The sequence below is a fragment of the Equus asinus genome, chromosome 10 (assembly GCF_041296235.1).
Source record: "Equus asinus isolate D_3611 breed Donkey chromosome 10, EquAss-T2T_v2, whole genome shotgun sequence".
NCBI lineage: Eukaryota > Metazoa > Chordata > Mammalia > Perissodactyla > Equidae > Equus > Equus asinus.
The window spans coordinates 54937458-54950632 of record NC_091799.1 but is presented as its reverse complement, the minus strand read 5'-3'; the positions used below and the strand labels follow the sequence as shown (position 1 = coordinate 54950632).

General features: G+C 58.4%; 1 protein-coding gene across 3 annotated transcripts in view; it reads left to right on the top strand.

Moving 5' to 3' along the window:
• MEF2B (myocyte enhancer factor 2B) overlaps nucleotides 1-13175 on the top strand; it is a 23389-nt gene extending 10214 nt beyond the window's left edge. For 2 of the 3 annotated variants that reach the window (XM_044773135.2, XM_070519501.1), the window contains exons 2-9: nucleotides 9071-9153; nucleotides 9685-9888; nucleotides 10894-11028; nucleotides 11515-11662; nucleotides 11827-11960; nucleotides 12052-12145; nucleotides 12290-12401; nucleotides 12728-13175. In XM_044773135.2, coding sequence (XP_044629070.2) covers nucleotides 9100-9153; nucleotides 9685-9888; nucleotides 10894-11028; nucleotides 11515-11662; nucleotides 11827-11960; nucleotides 12052-12145; nucleotides 12290-12401; nucleotides 12728-12953 — 1107 coding nt within the window. In that variant the 5' untranslated portion in view covers nucleotides 9071-9099 and the 3' untranslated portion in view covers nucleotides 12954-13175. Of the gene's footprint in view, nucleotides 1-9070; nucleotides 9154-9450; nucleotides 9889-10893; nucleotides 11029-11514; nucleotides 11663-11826; nucleotides 11961-12051; nucleotides 12146-12289; nucleotides 12402-12727 lie in introns of those variants that run through there. The other variant, XM_070519500.1, reaches the window with a different exon arrangement.

The following is a 13175-nucleotide window of genomic DNA, read 5'->3' as shown; positions in this document are numbered from 1 at the left end:
GCCAGCATTGACAGATGTGCTAATTTCCCAAGCAGGGAGGCCAGAGCCTCTGGGGATGAATTTCTGGGGCCCCACAGGGAGATCTTTCTCTAGAACAAAGAGAAGAAAAGCTTGGGCTGTCCCTGCAGCTGCCACTGCGACTCAGGGGCTCATGGGGGCCTTGGGTGGCCTTGGGCTCTGAGCTATATGGGGCGGCAGGGTTGGGTTAGGAATGCTGAGTCTCTCTTGGCTCTGGGTGTCAGGGTCCCAAGACTCCTGGGGAGGTGAGATGGGGCAGCCTGCCTCCTTTTGCAGTGGCTGTGACGGAGAAACTGGGCTTCTTAGTAGGTGAGCGTGTGCCAGGCTGGGCCAGCGGTGGGCAGTGAGGGCGGCCACATCCTGCACATCCTCGGGAGGTGCTTTCCTTCTGAGGTCGGCAGTGGGACCTTTGGAGGGTCAGCCTCTTGACCTGAGAGGAGCAGGAACACCGTCTGGTTGGCTGTTGTGCCGGTGGCTGTTTAGAGCAGGGGTCTCGAACGTGGCCTGTGGGCCAGATGGGGCTTCAAATTTGTTTTGTGGGCCAGCAGGTGTTTAAAAGAAAACTGAACCAGTTGCCGACATTTCTTCATTTGTTAAGCAGTTGTTTGCTCATTCATTCAAGGAAGGGTGATTGGGGCCTGCTGTGTGTAGGGCACTGGGGATGCTCCATCCCTGCTCTCGCAGACCAGACATCCTGATGGGCCGACAGGATCGTCAAAGAAAGTAACAAAGAGGGGCCGGCCCAGTGGCACAGTGGTTAAATGCACACGTTCTGCTTCAGCGGCCCAGGGTTCACCGGTTCAGATCCCGGGTGCGGACATGGAACCGCTTGGCAAACCATGCTGTGGTAGGCGTCCCACATATAAAGTAGAGGAAGATGGGCACGGATGTTAGCTCAGGGCCAGTCTTCCTCAGCAAAAAGAGGAGGATTGGCGGCAGCTGTTAGGTCAGGGCTAATCTTCCTCAAAAGAAAAAAAGTCACAAGCGCAATAAATATCTGGTAGGCTCAGTGCCGCAGGGAGAGAGACGTCTCACCTGGGAAACTGCTGTCCCCAGAAAGAAGGGTTCCTGCCCATCGGCCTTGAGGGATGGGCAGCAGCTTCTCAGACCTGGGCAAACCTGAAAAGGGCATTCTAGGGGGAGAGCACAGCCTGGGCAAAGACCTGGCGATCGGTAAGTGGCCGGTCTGTCTCGGGGGCTGGTGTATCAAGTACCTGGAAAGGGGCAGAAGGTGGGCTGGGCATTTGCTGGTAGAGAAAGCCTTCCTAAAGAGGAGAGATGGGTGGGTGGGCACCTGGGGAGCTTGAGGTGGCCTGTTGTACAAACGGGGAAACTGAGGCTCAGAGCACATCAGGCAATGAGTGTATGGTGGAGCCAGAATTTGAACCCTGGTCTGGCTGGGCCCACATACCTCTCAGCACGTGGCCACATTGGGCCCTCGCAGGAACAGGCCTGGGGAGGGGTCTATGGAGGTGGGTTTGAAGGTTCCCCACCGGGCATGTTTCCCCGTGGGTAGTAGAGGGACCTGTGGACAAACGGACCCCCAAGGCACTTTCTCCAACTGGAACATTCTGGGTTTCCAGGATTCAGAGCCACAGGTGGGTGACACACCTCACCCTCAGGCCCCAGGAACAGCCTGCAGATCCCCATGCTGCCCTGCACCAATGTAGCCTGTGGCCCCAGTGGAGCGTCCATACACGTGACCCCCCAGATGCTCACACCCCATCCTCAGACCCCCCCAGCCTCCAGCCAACATCTCTCCCCCGGGGCATGCTGGCCACCCTGCCTCAGGCAGCCAGAGGGTAGGCGACACCCTGCAGGCTCCAGGGCCCTACCTGTGTCTGGGGGCCTGCATGTATTGGGGGACCAGCATGGATTTGGGCAGTCTGCATGTGTTGAGGGTTCTGTATGTGTTTGGGGGTCTGTGTGAGGAGTCTGCGTGTGTAGGGGATCTGAGTGTGTTTGGGGATATGTGTGTTTGGAGGGCTATGGATTTGGGGGGTCTAGATGCACAATGGACCGTATGTGTTTTGAGGACTTTGTATGCAAGGGTCCACATGTGTTTGGGGTGGTGCATATGTCTGGGAGGTCTGTGTGTGTTTTAGGCATCTGCGGATTTTGAGGGGCTCTGCCAGTGTTTGGGGGTCTCCCTGTGTGGAGAATCTCCCTGCCCCCATCTATCCATATGAGGAGTGGGCCTTCTCTGTCCCTCTCCCTCTAGCACCCCTGCCTGAATCTGCCTGGGGCCCTCACTCTGAGCCGGGATGCCCCCGGGGTTGAGGAGGGGTGACCCCCAAGGCCTTCTGGGGGGGGTCAGGGCCCGTGACCAGGAAGTTTGCCTGCACAGGGGAAGGAGGGATGGAGTATCTACAGAGCACCTCCTGCGAAGCACCCCCAACTTGGGGAGGCGCCCCTGACTCCCCATCTTCTGGGGAGAGAATTGACTAGTTTGGCCACACAGGAGTCACTGCCAGAGCCCACTGTCTCCCCAGGGCAGATGCTGGGCTCCAGGGGCCACTGTGGGCTGAGCCAGCCCCCAGGTCACCCACAGTGCCCCTCCACCTGGGGCACCATCCCCCCAGGCCTCCAGGGAAGGAGGCGGGCCCAGGGCCAGGCTGAGGGGGAGGGTCGCCAGCAGCTGGGGTCAGAGCTGCTGGAACCCTCAAGAGAGGGGAGGGGGGGTCCCGGCTTTCCAAGGGGCTCTTCCTGTTGCCCGTAATGAGGTACTTGGGGAGCAGGTGATGAAACCACCGCCTGGGTTGCGTGAGGCGGGGCCACTGGCCTGATTTGCTGCAGCCGCCCAGGAGCAGCGCCCCCTCCCCGCTTCGCCGCATCCCACGGGCCCTCACCTCCCCCTGCCACCCACCTGCCTCTCACTTCTCCTTTCCTCCCCTCCTCTCCTGGCCTGGGTCGCCCGCCAGGCTGTGGCATCTGGGCTCAGGGGTCTGCCACCCGTGCCCCCATCTCAGCCCTGCTGGGAGGCGAGAAGGGGAACCTGACTCCTTCCTGATCTTTTCTCTCAAACCATCACTGCAAAACCTTTGAAGTCAGGATTCCGTGACCGGTTGAATAGGGGAGGAAGTGGGGGCTAGATGTGGTCCAGCGTGTCGCCATGAACGTCGCTGTGGTCTTGCAAGATGGCATGCTGACTCAGCGTCCCCAGTTCCAAGGCCTGGCCCTCTTTCTTCTGGCTTCTGGGAGGCCAAAAGGTCGACAGACCCCTCCAGCCCCACTCTCCTCCCCAGGTGGTGGAAGAAGGATTCTCACTCCTATTTGCTGGCAGGAAATTGAGTTCTCCCATGGGAAAGGCCAGCAGTAAAGGGTCAGTGGGAAGGTGGGCTTCCTTCCAGCCCCCCATCTCCATTGCCAGGGGACTAAGAGGCCTCTCTAGGCCAGGGAAGTGACAGTCTATGGCCTGAAGGACTGGAGGCGTGTTTGTTGATTGACTTAGTGACCACAAGTACCACCATAGAGAGTTATGATGCTCCAGGCACTTGTGAAATCTTCCTTCATTCCCTGGCACTGGGCTCAGGCCTGGGACCCCAGGCTCCTCCCCAATCCCAGGTGTGTGCCACCAGCTTATCCTGTACTTTTAGTAACTGGACAATCTGTCCACTTCTGCTCACCTGCAGCCCCCATCCCGGTTCAGGCCCCAAGTCTCCCAGCTGGCCACCTGCCCTAGCCTCTCCCTGTCACTGCACTCCTACCAGGACAGACGCTGCTCCCCTCAGCAGCCATGAGCAGTGGGAGCTTTGTGAAAAAAAATCTTTTGGTTGCGATGAATCCCGTAGAGAAAAATGCACCAATCACTGGAGTAGGGCTCACCAGTGTGCACAAACCAGACACACCTGTGTACCCAGACCCTGGGCCAGGGAGCAGGACACCCAGCCCCCAGGACTCCCACTGCCCTGTTCTGGCGCTGGCCCAGGGTGGCCACTGGCTGACATCCATCACCGTAGGTAAGTTTTGCCTGTTCTGGAACTTCGTGTAAATGGGACCATATGGCGTGTCCCCCTGTGGAGTTAGCATTGTTGAATCAGTGCCTGGTCTGGGAGATTCACTTGTGTGGTTGCATGGAGCTGGAGTGCATCCTTTTACTGTCCTGTGTAGTAGTCCATCCTAGAAACTGCCAGAAAGTATTTATCGATTCTCCTATTGAGGGCATTTGGGTCATTTCCAGTTTGGGGCTCTGATGGATGAAGCTGCTGAGAACATCCTTGTCTGTGTCCTTTTCTCTGTGGACCCATTTCTCTTGGGTGAGTACTGAGGAGAGGGATCCCTTGGTTATGGTAGTCGTATGTTCAGACATAGGTACCTCCTCCCACCGGCAACACATGTGAGTGCACGGAGGTTTTTAAAACTAGAAGCCTATTCTGACCCTCCCCTGTCCCCAGACTCTCCATGGCTCCCCATTGCCCTCAGAGTAAAGCCCGCACGCATCACTGTGACCCACAAGGACCTACGTGATCCGACCCCACAGTCCTCCCACCACCGCTCCCCTCCCCCTTGCCACTTTGTCCAGCCACACAGACTTCTTTGATTTTTTTCAAAATGCCAAGCTCCTGATCACCAGGAACACCCTTCTTCCAGGTCTCCCACCCCTGACTTGTCCCTTCCTTGCCTGTCTCTCTCTCATTCAGGTCTCGGCTCAAGTGTCACCTCTTCAGAGAGGTCTTCCTTGAAGACCTAGCCTGACACCGTCCCTTTCATGGTCAGGATTTCTCTCTCTCTCTTTTTTTTTTTTTTTGAGGAAGATTAGCCCTGAGCTAACTGCTGTCGCCAATCCTCTTCTTTTTCCTGAGAAAGCCTGGCCCTGAGCTAACATCCGTGCTCATCTTCCTCTATTTTATACGTGGGACGCCTACCACAGCATGGCGTGCCAAGCGGTGCCATGTCCGCACCCAGGATCCGAACCGGTGAACCCCGGGCTGCCGAAGCGGAACGTGCGGACTTAACCGCTGTGCCACTGGGCAGGCCCCAGGATTTCTCTCTTTTTGGACTCAGGTTTTGACACACAGGAGTTTCATAAAAGTGACTTGGGCAGCTCCCTTCGTTTTCAAAGGTCTGAGTTAGTTGAAATAACATTGGACTTTCCCAAGCATAGAGGTTTGATGAAACAGCAGTGAGCCCTCTGGGCCTGTGCCTCCTTCATGGCAGGTCTCTTTTCTAATCTGTGTTCACTGGTCTGCTCAAGCTTTCAACTTCTTTTGAGGTCAGTTTCTCTCAGTAGTTGGCACATGGCTGATACTTAATAAATGCCAGGATGAGGGTGCAGAGAACGGAGTGGGAGGAGCTGGACTCCTGGCTTCAAGTGCCCACCCCCTACCATCTGCTCAGGCCCCCATCCAGCCTCTCCATTGAGGCCTGACTACATGCTTCCTCCTCTGAGATGCCCTCTTGGATTTCTCCTAATTCTTCTTCCTTCTCCGTTCCCTGGTCGATGAGTCCATCTCTCTGCTGGGCAGATGGCACAAGATGGACATTGGGTGGGCGGGAAATGTGTGCACAGAAGAGGCCTCCCCAAACCTCAGCCTCCCTCCTCATGCCCAGCACACTCGGCATGTGCCGCCACCTCCCCCCAGCAGTTCCGATCACGCCAACATCTGGAGAACGGGCCACCGGCTCTGTCTGCGGCTCGGGGTGGGGATTTGCATGTGAGTACAAATATATATGCACACCCTGGGCCTTCCGCCTCCGCGTTCCTTGGCTGGCTCTTCACACCTGGGCCCGAGACAGGTCAACGCTGAGTGGCTGGATTTGCATGCGCGTGTATTTCTGGGTAGGGAGTCAGCTGGGGGAGTCTGAGAGGAAGTTGTTGAGGGAAGCTGGGGGTAGTTCAAATGTGTCTCTCTTGACCTGCTCCATTCACCACATCTCCCCAGCCACCTCTGTGTCTGGTCCTGAGGTGCTTCCAGTCTGGGGAGACAGAGCTGAATATACATACTCACAACCTCATGGGGTCAGAACTGGAGGGGAAGGACTGTGGGAGTCCAGAGTGAGGTCAGGGAGGGCTTCCTGGAGGAATGGGTTTTTTGAGCTGGGTTTTGAAGTGTGAATAGGAGGCCAGGTGAAGAAGGGACAAAAGGGCTTTCTAGACAGAGACATTTTGTTGAAGGTAGAGAAAGATGGGCAGGGGCTGATTGGGGCAGGGCCTGGAATGTCAGACTGGAGACTGGAACTTTCTTCTGAGGGCAGTAGGGAGCCATGGAGAGTGTGTGAGCAGGAAGGGGCATGATCAGAGCTGTGTTGAGCAGATCCCTGAAGGGCTAGAGCTGGGGATGACTTTGGGTCTTGGGTGGGGATTCGGGGTTCCAGAGTTAGAAGGTCATCAGGGGTTAGAAGAGTCAAACCCCTGTGTGAGCCCATCTGCCCCTGTCAGGCCTGGCCCAGAGATGGCAGGGGATCTGGTGGCTTCTGGAGGACCCAAAGAGCCGAGGAGTACAGTGACTTAAAGTGCATGACTAACACCCCCAGTTTCTTCCCAGAGGGACACAGCCCAGGCCTCCCCTCTAGTCTCCTGCCATCTCTACCCTAGCCCCCAACAGTTCTGCTCCCCATGGCAGCCATGGCCAAGTCTTTAAATGATGAATCAAACCCTCCTTGCTCAAAACCCTCCCGTGGCTCTCTGTTGCTCTTAGACCAAACCCACAGACCCCAGCAGCTCAGAGGGCCCAGAGTGGCCCTGCCTCCATGGCCTCTCCCCCCAGCCTCCTCACTCCAGCCTCTTTGCTGTGTCTCGTCCCTCCTCAGGGCCTTTGCACCTGCTGTTCATTCTGCCTGGAACTCACTTCCTGTCTTGGCACTTGGGTCTCAGTTCAGAGAGATGCCCCTGACCTTCTGGCTCTTGGGGCTCCCCCGTTGTGTAAACTCTGCCCTAGCCGGGATGTCCTTGTCTAAAATGGGGACAGATGGAGAAGGGGCCAGAGTTGGATATTCCAGGCCCAGAGACTCATATCCAAGTCCCAGGTTCCCATGGGACCCCAGGCGTGGGGGGTGTTTCCGGAGTCATCCTGGCACTGGGACCTCCGGGCCAGTGCGCCCCTCGTGTCCCCAGGGAGCCGACAGGGAACAGCCGTGGGAACATGCCCGATTCCGGCCCAGGGTTAAAATTAGCAGTGCAGGTTAAATTTAGCTAGACAAGCTGGAGCTGGGGGGCCCGGGCGGAGGCTCCTGTTGGCCTGGGCTCTGTGTAGTTGTGACGGCTCAGAGACCCAGCCCAGAGAGGGTGGAGGGAGCACCTGGAGTCACAGAGTGGGCCGCATATGATAGCCGGGGCATCTCACACTCCTGGGCCCTGGGACTCTGGGATGATGGGGTTCCCGCCCAGACCCCTCGAGGTGGGGTCTAAGCAGGTGTGGCTCCTCCCGGAGACTAACCTACATCTCCCCACACTTCCTGAGAGCTCATTCCCAGGCCTTGGGCCAGGGGGTCTGCATTTCATGCCCACTCAGTTCACAGAACAGCAAACTGAGACCTAGGGACAGGCCTCCCTTACTGAGGACCGCACAGCGGGTCAGGGCTGGCTGGGACCCCAGCACAGGCCCACTTGGCCCCAGGCAGGCCTGTGACAGGGCCTCAGTCACCTGTGACATGAGAGGGGCTGGAAGGTCAAATGTGGTCATAGGGTTGACGGGTCCCTAGGGTCTCAGGGTGGCTGTATGCACAGTGGGGCGGATGCCGCAGGACAGGCGGTGTGAGGCCTTCATTCTGAGGAGCCCTGCATGGGGCACTGGGGAGGGCCTGGGCCCCAGCATGCTGCATGCCTTGGGGACATACTGCCCTCCCTGAACTGCCCGTTCTGACCCTTGGGAACCCCGCCAGGGAGATCCAAGACACATGTGAGGAGGGTCGGGGTTTCCCCCCAGTCACCCTGGGCCCAAACCCCGATCTCAGGGCTCTGAGCCTGAGGTCATTCTAGGGAAGTGGGGCAGGGATGGGGGTTCTGTTTTTCTTTTCCAAAAAAATGTTTTCAAACAGAAATAATCTGTGATGACTGATAGAGGAAGGTTAGAAAATTGAGATAATCAAAAAGACACAAAGGACCACACAGGGTGTGATCTCATTTCTGAAATGTCCAGAACAGGCAAATCCACACAGACAGAAGCAGATCAGTGTTGCCAGGGGCTGGGGAGAGGGGTGGGAGTGAGTGCTCATGGGGACACGGTCTCCTTTTGGGGCGATGGAATATTATGGAACTAGATAGAAGAGATAGTTGCACAACATCGTGAATGTACTAAATGCCACTGAAATGCACACTTCAGAATGGTAAATTTTATGTTATGTGAATTGCATCTCAGTGTTTTCAAAAAGGGAAAAAAAGTGCCCATACATTTCCATCCGGTGGTGACTCCCATCGAGCATTTCCTTCTGGTCGTTTTTCCACTCTCAGTGCAGTTATTTCATGTTTTCTTGTAAGCACAGCCCTCGATCTTGCTCTTCGGGGGGCGTTGTGGCCTTGAATGCATTGAAAGGTGTCCGATGCCTGCAGCAGGCTCTCTGTCGGCGGCTCACAATCACTGAGCACTGCTGAGTGCCGGCAGAGGGTGTCCCTCCAACCTGTCCTGTTGAGGGCTTTTAGGCTGCAGCCAATATGCCTAATAGCAGCACATAGGTTGCACCTGCTGTGTGCTGTGGTGATGTGAATGCCTCATGCGTGTTAGCTCATTTTATCTCCTGACAACGTTGGGCAGTGAGTGACACTATTATCCACACTTCGACTGGGGGCCCAGGGAAGTCAGGCACCCCCGAGGTCCCACAATTATTGTCTTGTTTTGTGTTAGAGCTTGGGGAGGGGGCATCTGTACCTGGCTCTTTTGCCCTTGGTCAGCCTTCTCCTCGTGTGGAATTGGTCCAAAGGTGTTCATCGGGCATCTATTGCGTGCTGAGCTGGCTGAGGGTAAGGGTGATGGGGGCGACCCAGTCTTCCTTGATTTCACTCGTCATCTCCCCCTCAGTGCCTGGCAGGGGCAGGCGGAGGACAGAAGGGACGCTGGAGAGCCTGACCCCACTCTCCACCCAGCTGCTCTGTCCTTCTCTCCTTCTCCTCCGCCAGAACAAGGTTGCTCCACCTAGCCTGAGACAATGGGGAGGAAAAAAATCCAGATTTCACGCATTCTGGACCAAAGGAATCGGCAGGTGAGTTCGCTGGGTGGAGCAGCCGTTGATGGAGAGGTGTTCCTGGTCGGGGACAGCTCTGGGCAAAGGCCTGGCCGTTTGGGGGAACTGCAAGGGGATGAGGAATCTTGATGCGATGTCAGGAGTTTGAGATGTAGCATTTACTCATTTTCAGGATGATTTATTCATTTATTCTCTCTGATGACAGGAGCCCCAATCATAGGGGAGATGAAAGTGGACACAAACACACCCAACTCAGAGGGCTGGACCAGAGGGAGGAACAGAACTGGGGAAGCTCAGAGAGGGAGTGTGGGCTCTGCCTGGGAGGCCAAGGAAAACTTCCCAAAGGAGAGGACATTTGGGCTGGGTTTTGAAGCATCAATAGGAATTTGCCAGATTGAGACGTGAGGAGAAGCAGTACAGCCAGGAAGAAAGCACGTGCAAAGCCACAGAATCATGAGGTGTGCTCGGGGACCATTTAGGCTCCTCCTCCTCCCCCACACCACCCCAAAGCCTTGTCTTCTCCACCCTGCCCGTGGGTCCTGGGTCCAGGTGACATTTACCAAGCGGAAGTTCGGGCTGATGAAGAAAGCCTACGAGCTGAGCGTGCTCTGCGACTGTGAGATTGCCCTCATCATCTTCAACAGCGCCAACCGCCTCTTCCAGTACGCCAGCACAGACATGGACCGCGTGCTCCTCAAGTACACGGAGTACAGTGAACCCCACGAGAGCCGCACCAACACCGACATCCTCGAGGTACCCTGGGGCCCTCCTCCCGGCCCTGGGAAGCCCAGCACACTCTGCTCACTAGAGCCCAGGGACTCTTGGTTTGCACAAAAGATGAGTGTTGCAATCTGGCTTTGCTGCCGGTAAAAGCAGGTGATAATCCAGGGGCAGCTGCCTGGATAGTAGAAATAAAAAAATCAACAATTGCGCTTTGAGGGCTGCCCCGTGTGCCCCTCATACATCATCTGCTTTAATCCTGTCACCCATTTGGTGAGGACAGAAACAGAGAAGCAAAGGCACCGGGAAGCAGGCCGACCTCGCTGAGGTCCGGGAGTGTTTTTGTCTGAGACGCTGTGTTCTCAGGAGAAGGAGGCTGAGCAGTCCCTGCACTGGCTGGTCCAGCACCCACACTGGCCACCAGGATGGGCGGGGTTGCCATCCCTTTGGCTGAGAGAATCTTTGCCCGGAACAGGATGCGACAGCCACAGGGCTGGAGAGAGCACAGGCCTAGGGCTGCGCCTAGGGGCCCCTAATATTTCAGGAGGGTGGGAAGAAGCTGGCAAAGGAGAGGCAGGGGTCAAGGAGGGTGCAGGTCCCTGGGCCCAGGGGGAAGGCAGCTCAGGAAAGCCTATAAAGTTGACCTCAGGCACTCCGTCTGCTGACATTTATGAAGCACCTCCTGCATGCCTGGCTTGGAGTCTGCTTGTCAGGGCAGAATGGAGGCTCCGAGTCGCATTCAGGAGGCGCATCAGGACAGCACCAGTAGCCCTGGGTGGATCTTGAGCCCCGGCTATGTGACCTGGGTGGGTTCTTGGCTTCTCTGGTCCCAGGGCAGGAAGTCCCTCCCTTGCACACACTTGGAACTTACTAGATGGTAACTCACTGGGGGTTTTGGTGAATGGGGTTTGGCTGGAGCAGGCTGTGCCTGCACTCCACCCCAGTAACAGAGCTGAGTCTTTCCCCTCTCCCATAAAACCAGGCTCCCTGGCTGGGGTAGGGAGGAAGGGTCCACGCTCTTGTCTCCCCTCCCCACAGACACTGAAGCGGAGGGGTGTGGGCCTCGATGGACCAGAGCTGGACCCAGATGAGGGGCCTGAGGGGCCAGGAGAGAAACTGCGGAGGCTGGCAGGTGATGGGGGTGACCCAGCCTTGCCCCGACCCCGACTCTATGTAAGTGACTCCCTGCCCTGCCATGAATGGGGCCCACCCCCCACTTCCTAGGCCCAAGTGGTCAAGGCTGAGACTGAAAGAAGGACCTAAGGCCAGGAAGCCTAGAGTTTGGGGCAGGTCTCTGCCTGAGTGGGCAGGGAAGGCTTCCTGGAGGAGTAGGCATTGTTGTCGGGGCTTTGAAGGATGAATAAGAGTTCAACAGGTAGACAATTCCTTTTTTCTTTATTTCTTTATCAAACACCCTGAGAAGCCCCCTCAGTGCCAACCCCATGCTATGTAAGAAGCCTCAGCTCTGGACCTTGCTGTTGAGAAGCCACAGAGCCAGACACAGACTCCCCTAGCCATGTGGGGTTAGGCCAGAGGGAGGAGTAGGGAGGGCTTCCAGAAGGTGGAGGCTGGCCCCTGAACTCATGGGCATTTTATGTCTTGGACTTGATGCCCTCATTTCCACATTCCTCCAACCAATCCCGTTGTCTCTGCCCTCAGCCAGCAGCCCCAACTATGCCCAGCCCGGACATGGTCTATGGGGCCCTGCCCCCACCAGGCTGTGAACCCAGTGGGCTCGGAGAGGCCCTGTCCGCTCAGAGCCGCCCATCCCCCTTCAGGCCAGCAGCCCCCAAAGTGGGGCCCCCAGGTGAGCATGGGGCATAGGCCCTGGGGGAGGAGGGATGGGGCTCCCAGCGGGGCTGGCAGTGGGTCTTGGCTCGGGCACTGCTTGGCGGTGTGCATCACCTCTGGGGCCCAGACTTCAGATGACATGGCCACCTGCCCTCTCTCTGGGGTTGTCCTGCTCCCCAGGCCTGGCACACCCCCTCTTCTCGCCGAGCCACCTCGCCAGCAAGACACCACCTCCCCTGTACCTGGCAGCGGACGGGCGGAGGCCAGACCTGCCTGGTGGCTTGGCCGGGGCCCGGGGGGGACTGAGTACCTCGGTGAGTGAGGGGAAGGTGTGGCAGGGCTGTTGGGGAGGGAGGGTGGTCTGGGTGTGGGCCTCAGTTTCCGCTTCGCCCTGTCTCCCCACAGAGAGGCCTCTATGGGAGCCTGCAGAGTCCAGGCTCCGCGGCAGCCCCAGGCCCTCCGCTCGGAAGCTTCCCCTTCCTCCCTGCAGGCCCCCCAGGTATGAGCCCCGACCGACCCTGCTGTGGGCGGCACCCAGCCACGCACCTGCCTGCTGGGGGGTCCACATTCCCCCGCCCACCAGAACGGAAAACGGGCTGGTGGCGTAGGCCTCAGCTTATGCCTCCTGCCCCCCGCCCCCCAGAATATGGCCTGGGAGACCCTCCTCCACCCCCCGGCTTGCTGCAGCCACCCACTCTGGCCCCCTGGCAGCCCTCGAGGGGTGATGGGCCCCCAGCCGGCCCCGCTCAGCCCAGGTAAGTACCCCGACTGTTCCCCCCTGCCTCCCCACCCCCGCCGCAGTCCGGGTCGACTGTGGGGCCCCTCCAAGTCTTCCGAAGCCCCTAGCCACTGCTGACCCCTGGTGGCCACCCCTGGTTCTGCACTCAGCTCCTCGCGACTGTTCCCAGTGGAGATGAGCAGCTATTTTGGAGGCCCCAAGGGGGACCGCCACCCCCTCCTTTCCCAAGGTCCTCCGGCCGAGCCTCTGCCCAGGCCGGGCCACCTCCCTGGCTTCCCTCCCGCCCGCCCTCGCGGAGCTCACGGCACCCTTCTCTCTCTCTCTCTCCCTCCCTCCCTCCAGCGGGGGCCGCAGCCTGGGCGAGGAGGGCCCCCCCACCCGCGGCGCCTCCCCACCAACGCCCCCAGTCAGCATCAAATCGGAGCGCCTCTCGCCCGCCCCCGGGGGCCCCGGCGACTTTCCCAAGGCCTTCCCCTACCCCTTGCTCCTGGCCCGGCCGCTGGCAGAGCCCCTACGGCCCGGGCCCCCCCTGCGCCGGCTGTCCACTGCTGACAGCTGGCCCCGGTAGTGGACCCAGGGTTGCACCGGCCCTGCCCCCCCATTCCAGGTGGGACGAGGGCACGTGGGGTCCCAACCTCCCTCCCCGCATCCTGAGAGAAGACCCAGCACTTACGAGCCCCTCCGGGGTGGGGCCCGGGAGGGGGAAGGCTGGGTTGGGATCCACGGTAGGGGGCTCCTTTCTCTCTTCCTGGGCGTGTATCTACCAATAAAACACGCGTGGCGTCCGTGG